This window comes from Sapajus apella, unplaced genomic scaffold (assembly GCF_009761245.1).
Source record: "Sapajus apella isolate SASKATOON/1434 unplaced genomic scaffold, GSC_monkey_1.0 scaffold16, whole genome shotgun sequence".
NCBI classification, from domain to species: Eukaryota; Metazoa; Chordata; class Mammalia; order Primates; family Cebidae; genus Sapajus; species Sapajus apella.
The window spans coordinates 27343556-27358962 of NW_022436956.1; the positions used below are offsets into that span (position 1 = coordinate 27343556).

At 39.1% G+C, this 15407-nt stretch overlaps 1 protein-coding gene across 1 annotated transcript in view; it reads right to left on the minus strand.

Annotated features, from left to right (window-relative positions):
* Window positions 1-405: 405 nt before the first annotated feature.
* ELMOD1 (ELMO domain containing 1) overlaps window positions 406-15407 on the minus strand; it is a 74246-nt gene continuing 59244 nt past the window's right edge. The window contains exons 9-11 of the mRNA XM_032285690.1: window positions 13345-13395; window positions 11803-11936; window positions 406-2127 (exon numbers count right to left, since the gene is read on the minus strand). Coding sequence (XP_032141581.1) covers window positions 1955-2127; window positions 11803-11936; window positions 13345-13395 — 358 coding nt within the window. The 3' untranslated portion in view covers window positions 406-1954. The remainder of the gene's footprint in view (window positions 2128-11802; window positions 11937-13344; window positions 13396-15407) is intronic.

The window sequence follows — 15407 nt, forward strand, 5'->3', positions numbered from 1 at the left end:
GACTTGGGAGAGGAATATACATTCTTGTCATTACTCGTGGTATCCACCATGTGCTAACCAACTCTTTTCCCTTCCTCGTTCTAAGAAAGGACACAGGGCCGCAAGAAACGCAATGCAAAATGCTGCCACCTGGTACATGGCTGAAAGGGAAAGGATAATGCAATCCCAGAAGGGAGAGAAAGGACAAGCAAACAATGGGTAGTTAATGTTTCTGCTTTATCTAACAACAGCCATGCCAGGTTTCCTAGGAAGTGATGAACACGTCCTAACTCACACCCAAAAACTCTGAATGGTGGCGTGATTTATAGTCAGCTCCAGGTTGTCTGTCTTTGACATTCTATTCACTCACACATTTGCATATTCAGAAGCTGGATGAGCACAAAAATATTAATATGAAACCCACTATATGTTACAGTAGAATGACATGTAATTTATTCATATAACTGACAATTAGGCAGTACTCAAAATTCATTTAAATAAGCAAGTGATTACACAAACATCTAATAATACTAAAATTGATAGTCAGAAGGTATAAAATACCATGGGTATGAAATGCCATGGTAAATACTATTCAACAGACTACAATCATAATTCCAAACTAAATCATGGTTTCTAAAATGATTTTCAGTAGTCCTGAAACAATTTGACTTTTCTCCTTCTAAGCAATTTACTTCTTCCAGTGATAAAAGACAAGGTTGTTATTTTCAAGAAATATTGAGAGTGACTTAGCTTAGGTTGCTCTCTTGAAACACATTTTCTTGCAAACTGTTTTTTAATATTGCCCCTTGACATAGAAAACTAGTCAGCACTTAGTTTCCCAAGCAAATATGCTTGGATCAGAATAGTGCCAGGGTATAACCTAGTTCAGCCACGAGGCAGGCAGTGAAAAACCTTTTGCAGCTTTTGAAATATGCTTATTTCTTTTCTGAGGCTTCAAGCATCACACACTTAGGCATCCAAGCCAGTGAAGTTATGGGAATAAAACAGTTTGATATACAGATGACACAATTGCAACTGGGGTGAGGAGAAGTTACAATATAATTCTGCAGTACTTCAAACAAAAACAGCTCCTACCTAAAGTTACTTCTTGTAAGCCTCATTACATTTTCATGAAGCGTAGCTATGTTTGCAGGAATAGTTTGGCTTATCATGTGTCTGTCTGTATTATTTTATTTATTTTATTTTATTTTATTTTGAGACGGAGTCTCATTCTGTCACTAGGCTGGAGTGCAGTGGCGTGATCTCGGCTCACTGCAACTTCTGCCTCCCTGGTACAAGGGATTCTCCTGCCTCAGTCTCCCGAGTAGCTGGGACTACAGGCATGCGCCACCACACCCAGCTAATTTTTATATCTTTTAATAGAGACGGGGTTTCACCATGTTGGCCAGGATGGTCTTGATCTCGTGACCTTGTGATCCACCCGCCTCGGCCTCCCAAAGTGCTGGGATTACAGGCATGAGCCACCGTGCCCGGCCCTGTCCGTATTTTAAAGTCTTATACTTTATCAGAATGAGGTCCAAGCATGAACCTGGCTTGAAAAGCTAGCAGCAGTAGTCATGAAACATATCAATAAATTAAAAGGCTTCCACAGAACAAGATTCAGCTAAACCTCTTACATACAAAATACAGCTAGAGAAATACAGTTCTTTAATGCTGAATTATGAGGGGGAGGAAAAAAAATCTAAAAAAATAGAAAACTCTCTCCATACCTGGGTGTCAAGGCAAGGTGTAACACTGCATAATGCCACAATATGAGCAGTCGCTGGATGACAGATACTCCAGAAACAATGGTCTCTGGGGATCTCGGAATTATGACCAAGAGATGAAAATACTGTACCAAAAGGCATGCATACAATCACTGTGTGCATTCAATGTGTGAGCTGCGACCTAAGCAGAGATTTAACAAGACAATGAGGCAGTGTTCCAGGGTATCCATTAAGACTGGCGTGGGGAACTACATGTTGATTAAACCTTCCGAGGCAGCAAAATGTGGGCACAGCGCCATGTCTGGGTTCTGCAGCTGTTTTATGATCCTCTTGCGGAATTTCTCCCGCACACGATTAAATTCCATTATGTCCATGGGGTCCTCGTCGATCCAAAACTTATGAAATTCGTGCATCAAGTAGCCTGTTGGAGACAGTACAATGATAAGAATGCAAGAGAAAAAAAGTCTTTAATCACATTCAAAATCATTCTGAATGCTGAGGGAGATGCTGAACCAAGCCACAGCAACTACGGAGCTCAAAGACGTCAAAATCTAGAAAGTACCACTGTTACAAAAAAAAAAAAGAAAGAAAGAAAACATCACTGTTTAAGATGATTCTTTAAAGTCAGTGCAGTAGAAGTCTACTAATCTGCAAGCTGTTTGCAGTTGGCCCTGGAATCATTCTCACTCTTCTCAAGCAGGAAGACAAATCAGTTCGGCCATCTCTAGAATATGAATCACATCGGGAACATCTTCATCTTTCTCCTCCTAATGAAATTAATGTAACGGTCCAATTTTTCAAAATTACCCCACTCAGCCTTTATTCTCTTGATATTTGATATAACTTAAGTTTTAAATTACCCCGACAAATCAAACAAATGCATTCTGACACTCTATTATGAGACAATAAAAATTGTAAATCAGCTCTGAACAACACAGACTGGTCATTAAGCCACATTAAATTGTTAATAAGACTTCTTTGCTCTGAAGCAATAATTTCATATTCAAATACTTTTATATCTCAAAAATGTTATCCATGAGTGATCTGGATGGAAACAATTTGGGGAATAAATGTTAAGTATTTCATAGAAGAACCTATTCATTGTGTTTTGTTCCCCACTACGCCCCCTCCCACTACCACATTTGTTTAATTATTTTTATCTACCACATTTAGTATTGAAATGTGAATAATGTTTTTTTTCAAATACTAGATACTTGTAGGTGGTAAACTACTGCAAGCTCAGATGTCTGTATATATTAGAAAGAAAAGTATTTAAGGAAGTAATCCTAGTTTTAAAAAAAGAAAAGCAGCCAGGCATGGTGGCACACGCCTGTAGTCCCAGTTGTTTGGGAGGCTGAGGTCGGAGGATCACCTGAGCTCAGGAGGTTGAGGTTGCAGTGAGCTGTGATTGCGCCACTGCACACCAGGCTCGGCAACAGAGCGAGAACTGTCTCAAAAAAGAAAAAGAAAAAAAGAAGACAAAAGAGAAACAAACATTATGCAAAATTTTGTCTTAACATTAGAAGGAGGTAGAAAATAGAAGACAGGCTTCTAGAGCCAGCGACCTGGTTTGAATCCTTGCTTTTCCACCTCCATGCATAAATGAAAATGGGGAAGGGGAGAATGAGAAGAGAATTTGGAATAAACATACTCAATTCTAATAGTACCAAAAAAATCAATACTTTTTGTTTTTCTGGTAACTACTTATATATGGAAAAACCCTCAACATCATTTCATAAACAAAATTTAAAAGCTCTTTACTCATATTTTATTTTAATACAAAATTAGGAGTGACCTTTACTGCCCCCAACACACGCGGCCGGCAGCTGGTCCATTTCCACAGACCCTTCCCTCTGGTTACTTGTCTCATTACATTGTTCAGTGTGCTCCTACTTCTTAAAGTATGTGGTCTCTCTGTAAATATAGGACAAGGAGTAGGAAAGATTATTATACATTTCTTTTGGGTTGATTGTTCCATTTCTTTCTTTTTTAAGTTAATTAATTTTTTAGAGGCAAGATCTTGTGAGGTTGCTCAGGCTGTCCTTGAACTCCTGGCCTCATGTGATCCTGCTGTCTCAGCCACCCTAATAGCTGAGACTATAGGCACATGCCACTGTGTCCTGCTTATGCCATTTCTTTTAGGACTACCCTGCCTTTGGGCCCTCCACACACAAGAACTGTTTTTAACATTTCTGATGAGAGCACACACCAACCTTCACCCTACTGGCCTTGAGTTTACACAAGCCAGGGCTCCACTATCACTGTCATGGGAACCTGACCACATCAGAAAAGGTCCAGATCAGAAGTATCAGTTGCCCCGGGAGCCATCTCATCTGTCTCTGTTCATCTGATGCTTGGATTCCTGGAGGCAGCATTCAGGCCTAAACTTCTCTGGTGACAACACTGACTGTTTTTTTCCTGGGTGAGGAACCTTATTCTTAAAAGTTTCTTTCTTGCCAGGCACTGTGGCTCACACATGTAGTCCCAACACTTTAGAAAGCAAAGGCAGGAGGCTCACTTGAGGCCAGGAGTTTAAGGCCAGCCTGGGCAACATAGGAAGTCCCCGTTTCTACAAAAAAAAAAAAAATTTTTTTTTTTCTTTTTTTGAGAGAGGATCTTGCTCTGTTGCCCAGGCTGGAGCACAGTGGTGAATCTCGGCTCACTGCAGCCTCCATCTCCCAGGTTGAAGCAACTGTCATGCCTTTGCCTCTTGAGTAGCTGGGACTACAGGCGTGTGCCACCATGCCTGTCTCATTTTTGTATTTTTGGTAGAGGTGGTTTCGCCATGTTGGCCAGGCTGGTCTTAAACTCCTAACCTCAAGTGATCCCCCTGCCTCAGCCACCCAAAGTGCTGGGATTACAGGCATGGGCCAGCACACCTGGCTTACAAAAAGCTTTATTAAAATCAGCTGGCTATGGTGGCTTGCACCTGTAGTCCCAGCTACTCGGGAGGCTGAGGTGGGAGGATCACTTGAGCCCAGGAGTTTGATGCTGTAGTGAGCTATGATGGTGCCACTGCACTCCAGCCTGAGCAACAGAGACTCTGTCTCTAAAAAACAAACAAACAAATAAACAAATAAAGGTTCTTCCTCATGCTGGGACCAAATCTGTTACCCTGTATTTCACGGAACAATTCCAATCCTTCTCCAGCTCAAGCGTCTGAAGTGTCCTTTATGCCCCGGGCTTTTCTCTTTTCCTGTTTCTCCTCACCGTTTTTCATATGCCATGATTTGGAGCCTGTTTGTCATCTGGTTGTTTTCGAGCACACCAACAGAAACTTGTTTCCTCTGATCTCAGTATCTTATTCAACCAACCAAAAGAATTTAATCACCTGTCCATTTCAGCGACTGGGAAAACTCCTAAAATATCCCCAGAATGACCTGAGGTACTTGTTAAAAATGCAGATCCTCTCAGATTTAACCAGGCTTGCAATTCAACAAGATGAAACTTGTGTCACTGAAGTTGAGAACCTTTGGTCAAGAAGATTCTCTGACCACATAGAATTTTTATGGTTCTAAAGTAAATCTATGATAATTTATAATTTCTTATTTCCTTACTATATAAAATACATACATAGTTTTTCTGACTGGTCTCTGAGGTCAAATAAACACAGCTATTTTGTACACAGAATCAGGTTTCCAATACAATGAGTTAAAATCATCCATAATACATCTCATTAGTATTTCATGAGTGACAGCATCTTTTCTCCTGTTGACAGTGATAAACAGGCAATGTGAAAAATCATCTTTTAATGAAGAATTCATTTTCCTGCAATATACATAAAATGTTCACTTTTCAACAAGGTGCAGGAATATTGGCAGCTCACTCTAAAGGTGAGGTAGTGTGGCACAGTCATAGAAGAATGAGGATTCATTTTGTTTCCCTGTTTTCACACCTTACACACAATTACAGGAAAACATCTTGAAAGGTTTAAAGGGCTTGGGTTAGGGTAGTGGAGGGGGTGGCTCATAAACTGACACTGTTCTCAAAATTCTTCCTCCGAAGACTGAAGACTGATTCCCTGGGACTCTCTTTCTCTATCTCATCAGGAAAATAATTACAGACCGTGTAACATGATCTTAATCAAAATCCAGAAATGGTGGTCTGGCTTCCTAGGTGCATATTACAATCATTAAACTCCACTCATTTATATAAATTACAGTGTTCGAAAATTCATTTGGTCTGATCTGTCAGTTAACTCATCTGCCAATGAACAAATATGGAACAGACACAGTACTAGGTAGGTATTGCAGATGAAGAAAAAGGTAGACTTCCTGGGCTCCCTAACGCTCAGTCTATTGGAGAGGGGCAGACAGGAGTACATTTGCAGCTGATGATTTGTTCACTAGGGAAGCCAACAAAGCAGCATGGAAAGGAGAGGGAGAAAACAGAGGCCAGGCTATTTTCCCACCGTCTCATTGCATTTTTACAACAGCTTTGTGGAACAGGTAACACAGACACTACAAATCCACCTTTCAGGTGAGGACATTGGGCTTAGATGAGTTCCTTGAATGGTCTACAATTACAGGTACAGCTGAAAGCTGGGAACCAAGGCCTGAAACCAGCTGAATTTCCATCACGGCAATAGGCTGCCTTTCCCAGTGCATTCTGTTCCTCTGGTTCTTATTCCTACGGAATAGTTCCTTCTTTTGGAGGTCAAAGAAAAAATAGTTTCTTTTTTCTTCTTCCGGCCATCATACTTTCCCTTCTGCTCATTACACCTAACCTCGTTCCATTTCACTGGGGCTGTGTGTTCAGTGGAGCTTCAGACTAAATGCAATTTTTGTAACATACTGCCTTGGCAGCTCAGTGTTCACCGAATAATACTGTGAAGTCAGAAGGATAAAGCCATTATATTCTTCTACCTAGATGGAATACTTGTTTTGAATACTAATTTGGCTCTCTGACTCCAGCCTGTGGCATTCTGTTGCTGCTTGAATGTCTTGGTTTTGCTTCACCGCATTCGGCTAGTAGAGACATATGCAAGGACACAGGTAATTGCAAGAATATTACAGAGACGTGCAGAACTGATCATGCCTGATTGAGGAACAATGACTCTAGGGCACAGCGTGTTTCCCTTAGAGAGGCCTGAGTCCCTCTGCCTATATACACCACAATCCTAGGGGGATTGCTGCTGCTTCCAAAACTTGACGAGGGCCTTCGGAAATATGTAATCCTATTGCATACTTGCTCATCTGGGCTAGGATTATCTTGGAAGTGTATCAATCCAGGCCAAGACTAATATTTTTTTCTTTTGTAGAGATGGGGTTTCACCATGTTACCCAGGTTGGTCTTGAACTTCTGGGCCTAAGTGATCCTCCCGCCTTAGCCTCCTAAAGTGCTGAGATTACAAGTGTGAGCCACTATGTCTGGCCTAAGGCTAAAATTTCCCATAGAAACTAGACTCTCCTTTCTCCTGCAAAAAACATCAGCCAATATTTTGTCCATCCATCCATCCATCCATCCATCCATCCATCCATCCATCCTTCCACCCACCCACCCATCCATCCACTAGTTGCTGAGCAACTCCACCCTGTACCAGGCTCTGTGCTGAGGATACAGCAGTGAACAAAAGATACCTGCCCTTAAATGCCAATTTTTTATGACTCTAACTTTGACTCTTTCCTGGGAGCACTCCCCCATTGTGTGACTCTGATATTCTCCCAGGTGCTGATGAATCACAAATCTGTAGCTTGCACCTTTCTAATTCTTCAAGCGCACTCCAGAGCCCTACATTATTATAATGCCCACCATGCAGCCCCATATGGATTTCCCAAGAGCAGCTCACCCTCAGTATGTCTAAAACTAAACTCACTCTACCTTCCCTAAGAACTACTTCCCTGATTTCCCTAATGATTATGGTCAATACAGAATAGGGCAAGTATAAGGGGCCAGGGAAACACAGCAAGAGGCTTTCTTTATCTGCACGTTGATGCTCTTTGACATGCCTTACAGAGCTCTTCAGGACTGCCCTCCATCCTGCTTTTAGGCTTCCAGTGCCCTCTCTAGTTACCGCCCTGCAAACTCTATACTCTGTTTTTTTAAATCCACATACTCTTTTGCTTTATGGCCTTCACTGGACCACTCAGCCACCATTGCCTTGTTTCCTGCCATTCATCCTTCAGGTCTCTTCAAAAGTGGCATTTGCTGTGGAGAAAATTCCCTGAATTCCAGGCTGAGTGAGCTATGGCTGCCACAGACATTTTCAGTGTTTATTTATTTATTTATGATACATAGTCTCATTCTGTCGCCCAGGCTGGAGTGCAGTGGCACAATCTCAGCTCACTACAAACCTCCACCTCCTGGTTTTATGAAATTTTCATGCCTCAGCCTCCCAAGCAGCTGGGCTTATAGGCATGCACCATCACAACTGGCCAATTTTTGTATTTTTCATAGAGACAGGGTTTCACCCTGTTGGTCAGGCTGGTCTTCTACTCCTGACCTCAAGTGATCTGCCCTTCTCGGCCTCCCAAAGTGCTGGGATTACAGGAGTGAGGCACTGCGCCAGCAACTTTTCCAATTTTTAGCAGCAGTATCTTTACTTCCTCAATCACTAAATTCTTCCCATTACATTTTATTTTTTTAAAGACTTTTTTGTTTCCCTGAAGATAATGCTGGACCCACCACATTTTAGGTATTTGTTTAGATGTCTGTCTTCCTCAGCACAGAGTCTGATCCATAGTAATATCTGAATCATATTTGTTGGAGATGCTCAGAATTGTTATAGGAGTGAATATAATCATCCAATTATCAAAGCAGGAGCTGTAATAATGTATGTAAGGGACTTACATTTTCCATTAACAAGTTGTGAAGTATAATTTATAATTTAAATTTAATTTAAATTTATAATTTTAATTATAATTTTAATTTAAATTAATAATTTCCTTTTCATTTTTATCTAAGGTATACATGCACATTGTTCAGAGTCAAATAGTTTAACAAGTCTTGTTACAAAAACAAAAAAACACCTCAAAAAAAAAGCAGTTTCCTGCCCTAATTCCTGCTTTCTTAAAGCAACATTTCAACTCTTATTTATTTATTTATTTATTTATTTTTGAGACGGAGTCTCACTCTGTTGCCAGGCTTGAGAGCAGTGGCATGATCTCGGCTCACTGCAACCTCCACCTCCTGGGTTCAAGTGATTCTCCTGCCTCAGCCTCCCAAGTAGTTGAGACTACAGGCACACGCCACCATTCCCCGCTAATATTTGTATTTTTTTTTTAGTAGAAATGGGGTTTCACCATGTTTGCCAGGATGGTCTCGATCTCTTGACCTGGTGATCCACCTGCCTCGGCCTCCCAAAGTGCTGGGATTACACGTGTAAGTCACCGTGCCTGCCCCATTTCAACTCTTTTAGCTGATTATTTTAGTTATTGATCTCCATAACTCTGATCAACATGCTTTTCATTACCTGATTAGATTTTTTTTTTCTTTATAAAAGATGAAAATGTAGCTCCCTTTCAGTCACCCCAGCCATATGGTCACTTATTTCCTCACCCTTTTCTTTACTTTGTATTAATAACTGCCTTCTCTGTTTATTTGCCTGGCTTCCCCTTAATTTAAGCCTATACTATCTCTTAAATATGCCAATGTCCTCTCAATATGTTAAAACATGGTAATATTCTGTCAATTTCACATTCTTCAAAGAGTCTCTCTCACAGCCTTCTGACCGTCTAGAGTCTGGATTTATTATTTGCAGCCAATCACACAGATATCTTGGGCTTTCCCTTCACTGTTCTCCTGGGATAGATTTCAATATTTTCTAGACCCCATTTATTCCTTTAGGATTACTCTCTTATTTTGTGGAAATTAGCTTCCTGACAAAGGTGCAGGGAAGTAAAATGTTAAAAGACCTTGCATTAAAAAACTCTTTATTCTATTCCCATACTTGATTGGTAAGGTAGTAAGTTATATTGGGTGTAAAATTCTAAAGTGGAAATCATATTCTCTTAGTTTTAAAAAATATTGTCTTAACTTTGATTGATTGATTGAGATGGGGTCTTGCTCTGTCACCCAGGTTGGAGTGCAGTGGCACAATCATAGTTCACAGCAGCCTCTACCTCCTTGGGCTCAAGCGATCTTCTCACCTCAGCCTCTTGAGTAGCTGGGACTACAGCTGGCTAATTTTTCATTTTTGTAGAGACAGGGCCTCGCTATGTTGCCTGTGCTGTTCTCAAACTCCTGGGCTCAAGCAATTCTCCCGCCTCAGCCTCCCAAAATGCTGGGATTACAGATGTGAGGTGTGGCGCCCAGTCTCTCTTAACTTTTGAAGACAATATTCTATTTTTTAGGATACAATGTTGCTATTGAGAAGTCCAATGTCATCTTGATTCCCCATTCATTATGTGACAGCTTTGGAAATTGTTGGGGTCATCTCTTTCCAATGTCATTCAATTTCACAATGATTAGGACCTTGGTGAGAGTCTACCTTAATCTATTATGTTGGTGCTAATTACTTTAAGCATGAAAACTCATACTTCAGTTCTGAAAATTTTTCTTAATTTATTTCTTTGATTCCCTTTCCTTAGTTTTCACCACTATTTTTCTGGCACTTCTATTATTCAGATATAAGACCTCATAGAATGATCCATTAATTTGACAACCTTTTTTATTTTCTATTTTTCATCTATGCCTTTTTGTTCTATTTTTTTTTTAATTGTATTTTAGGTTCTGGGGTACATGTGCAGATCATGCAGGATTGTTGCATAGGTACATACATGGCAAGATGGTTTGCTGCCTTCATCCCCCCATCACCTGTATCTGGTATTTCTCCCCTCCTTATCCCTTCCTATCCTCCCCATCCCCACTGTCCCTCCCCTAGCTCCCCACTACTGACCGCAGTGTGTGATGCTCCCCTCCCTGTGTCCAGGTATTCTAATTGTTCAACACCCGCCTATGAGTGATAACATATGGTGTTTGGTTTTCTGTTCTTGTGTCAGTTTGCTGAGAATGATGGTTTCCAGATTCATCCACGTCCCTATGAAGGACACGAACTCATCAATTTTTATGGCTGCATAGTATTCCATAGTGTATATGTGTCACATTTTCTTTATCTAGTCTATCGTCAATGGGTATTTGAGTTGGTTCCAGGTCTTTGCTATTGTAAACAGTGCCAAAATGGACATACATGTGCATGTGTCTTTATAACAGAACAATTTATAATCCTTTGGATATATACCCAGTAATGAGATTGCTGGGTCAAATGGAATTTCTATTTCTAGGTCCTTGAGGAATTGCCACACTGTTTGTTCTACTTTCTAGGAGGGTTTCGACTATCTTCTAATCCTTTTTGGAGATTTCATTTCTGCTAAAACATAGATCTGAGAATTATTCAGAACCTGTACTCCTAAGTGCTATGCCATGAGGACTCGAGGGAGAGAAACAACCATGATGTCTTTGAGTCAGACCAGAGGGGGATACACTGGATATTATGCAAGAGAAGGATTTACCATGCCTGAAAACATAAGTGCAGGTTTTTGAATGAGAAAACAAAAAAATCAAAACCAAAAGAAGTTCAAAGGCTCCAAAGCAGCCAAATCACAAAGATCTCTCAGCTTTGACCCTTGTCTGGAGTGTTCTATAGAAACTTATATAAATCTTTCTATATATTTATATACTTATATATATTATTTTATATATTTATATAATGATATTATTTATATATTTATATACTTATATATTATACATTTATATATTATATAATTTATATACTCCTATTATTTATATATATTTATATACTTATATATAAAAATATATATATATTTTTGAGATGGAGTCTCACTCTGTTGTTCAGGCTGGAGTATAGTGGCGTGATCTCAGCTCACTGGAACCTTCACCTTTCAGGTTCAAGATCTTTTGCACAAGCTCCTGCCTCAGTCTCCCAAGTAGCTGGGATTACAGGTGTGCACCACCACGCCTGGCCAACTTTGGTATTTTTAGTAGAGACGGGGTTTCACCATGTTGGCCAGGCTGTTCTCGAACCCCTGAGCTCAGGCAATCCACCTGCCTTGGCCTCCCGAAGTGCTGGGATTACAGGGGCGAGCTGTTGTGTCCAGCCTAGAACCCAATATTGATAATTACACAACAGGATACTTACAGAACGTTTGCTGAAAGTGAGACAATGTTGGAGCTTCTGGGGCGATATTGTAGAAGTGGGTTTTCAGAGCTCCACTGAGCAGCAGATTATATGCCAGGTCAGTTATATTGATGCCCACAATTGCAAATGAGTACCTATGAAATGTAAGCCACAAAAACAACTGTGTGTCACATATAAAAAAATAAGCATTTAACATTAGCAGCTAAAAGACGCTCCTACCAGTGCCATGACAGTGTACAAATGCCATGGTAATGTCAGGAAGTTACCCTATGGTCTAAAAGGGGAAGAACCCTCAGTTCCAGGAATTCCCCACCCCTTTCCCAGAAAACTCATTAATAATCTACCCCTGTTCAGCAAATAATTAAGAAAATAACCAGAAAAATAGCCAAGCAGCAGCCCTTGGGGCTGTTCCACCCATGGAGTAGCTTTTCTTTTCTTTTATTCTTTATTTTCTTAGTAAACATGCTTTCACTTCACACACAAAAAAAGGCATTTTAATAATTGATAATCTGATTTTTAAGTTAGTATTAAATTATCAGAATGGCAGGTCACCCTTCTCTCTCTACACTATCAAAACCTTGACTTTTGCAATTTTGTAATTCAGTAATGTGTATCAAGAGAATTGGTAGTTCATATACTTTGACCTTTCCATTTCCAAATATATGATAGAAAAAAAAATCCGAAGTGGACAAAGCTTTATAGATAAGGATATTCATTGTAGCATTTTTAATAATGTCAATGATCCTAAAGAAGACAGTGAAATAAATTATGGTAATCTCATATATTACAATTGATTAAAATTATCTTCTTACAGATGATTTAAGCAGGATATAAAACATTACGAATGGAGCAAGCCATTTTATTATATACACACAGATGTGCAAGGAAAAAAACTAGAATAAAATGCCACAAAATGTTAACATGAGTATGCTAGAGTAGTGAGATTGGGGTGATTTTTTGTTTACTTTTCCATAATAAACTGCATATTACTTTTAAGATTAGAAAAATTTAAATAAGTATCTTAACAAAGTGTATATTTTCTAGTTTCTTATTTACATGCCTACCAAAAATTAAGGGAACTTGAGTTGTTAAATATTCTCTGCTGATATAAACTCAGCACAGAAAAAAATTCTCTGTTCAGAAATATTTTTGGATGATATGGGGTATTATAAAAAACCTAAATTAAATTTTTATCAACCAGCCCAATATTTGATAAAATCCTTAGAAGAAAACTACCAAACACAATTCTAATTGTAATTATAAGGAAATGGTTTTCAGAAATCACAATTCTAAATGCTTTCTGAAAATCATTTCCTTATAATTACAACTTTCTACCTTGTCAGTTAGTCATAGGTTAAGTAATTTCATATAACCATGCAGATAAATCTGCAAACATGTAAAAGCATGCTTTGAACATTTTAACTAGATTGTATATTTCCATCAGGACAAGTAGAATTTCACCCTTGTCTTTCATGATACTCCAGTTCTGGTTCTGGTTCTGGTTCAGACTGACCATCCTTCCATGTGAGATCTCATACTCACCCAATTGCCTTATCCATCCTTTTCTTCTCCCATTCTGCTTTGCTGAATTTGCTGAATAGATGAATGAATATGTAAATAAATCAGATTTAATCTCTAATTGGTACTTGTTCTCTTTTAATGCTTATGTTAAAACTGTGAACTATATGCAGAGATGTCTGTAGCTCAGTTATCCAACACTTACTAATTTAAGTGTTATCAATTTTAAAAGACACAATACAATTTATATGAAGCTCAGAAATGGAATTATTTAAGGCCATGCTATTTACCTCCTATTCACTTTAGTGGGAGACAGTCCTAAAGGCCAAACATGAAGATATTCTTTTACACTATCATTAATGATCAAACGCCTCCTTCCTGAAACATCTGTGGAGGTAGCTAAATGTTACCTCACTCTCTCATGATTCCCCACTGCATTTCGTCTGGTTTTACCTAGGGGTGTTCATCCTACCGATCTTATTTGTGATGCCTGGTACATGGTAGATGCCAAATAAATGTTTATTGATAAGTAAATGACTGAGTTAAAAAAGAAAGAAAAAAGGAAGGAGGGAGGGAAGTAAGGAAGGTAAGGAAAGGAGGAGAGGAAGGAGAGAGAGAGGGAGGGAGGAAGGAGGAGGAGAGAAGGAAAGAAGGAAGGAAGAAAGAAAAGGAAGAAAGGAAGGGAGGGAGGGAGAAAAAAAGTAAGGGAGGAAGGAAGGAAGGGAGGGAGATAGGAAGGAAGAAAGGAAGGAGGGGAGGTAGGGAAGGAGGGAGGAAAGGAGGGAGTATTTATTTACAAGTTTAAAAAATTCTGTCTCAGTAAGTGCTATGGTATTTCTTCCTGCTAAGCTAAGTCAGTAAGCCACAGAGGCTCCATTTTCATGTGTTTTTGTAATTTGAGCTTCTGAATAAGACTATGTGAAGAAAGGGTTCTACCATAGAAGCCAGGTCAGTATACACTGGTTTACATTCTTTCTTTTTTTTTTTTAGGAGACAGGGCCTTGTTCTGTTACCTAGGCTAGAGTGTGGTGGTGCCATGTCGGCTCACTGTGCCTACATTCTATTACGCTGTGTGCATCTGCCCCACTCCCATTCCCCTCCATACAGCCAACAGGAGGAGGCAGGAATCAGGTCCATTCTTCTTTGTGATGGATGTAACTTTTATTCATTATTTAACACTAAGGTCATTTGGCCTTTTCTTATATTTCCAATGCAGATAGAATTGTAATTTAACAAATAAGGAGGTACTGTTTATTTATAAATCTTTGTTGAAGAGAAAATGGGCACTTATAAATTCTTATATATAAAATTTGTATAAATTGTATAAACTGTAGTTGGTATTTGAACTCAATACAATGTAAAAACTAGTTATTATGAATATTTAGTTTCTCTCTAACTAGAAGGAGAGTTCTCCAGAATACACAGCAAATATTTTATTATAAGACACACATAAAATACACACAACACACAATCACAAAAATGTTACACAGAATTGATATTGAACTATGTGTACTTGTGTACTTTCTATTCTATAAAGTTATAATTCAAAATAACTGTTTTTAATTCATATTAAAATGTGACACCTTTTTTTTTTTTTTTTTCCCAGAGACAGGGTTTCACTATGTTGGTCAGGATGGTCTCGATCTCTTGACTTTGTGATACACTCACCTTGGCCTCCCAAAGTGCTGGGATTACAGGCAGGAGCCACCGCACCCAGCCTGTGACACCTGTTTTTAAAATGTAACTTCTAGCTAACAAATCAAACAGCTGAAGGGGAATCAGGAGATTTTTTTTTACCTTAAAGATTCATATCCAACTAAAATAATATATGTGTGCAATTTAAGAAATTCTACATATAAGAATTTATAAGCACCTATTTTCTCTTCAACAAAGCTTTATAAATACACAGTGTTCCCATATTTATTAAATCACATCTCTATCTGCATTGGAAATATAAGGAAAGGCCAAATGATCTCTACTTATTTGATACTTACCGGCTATCCTGGCCCAAACAGATTGCACTCCTCTCATCAGGAGAAAACACACACACACACACACACACACACACACACACACACACACACACA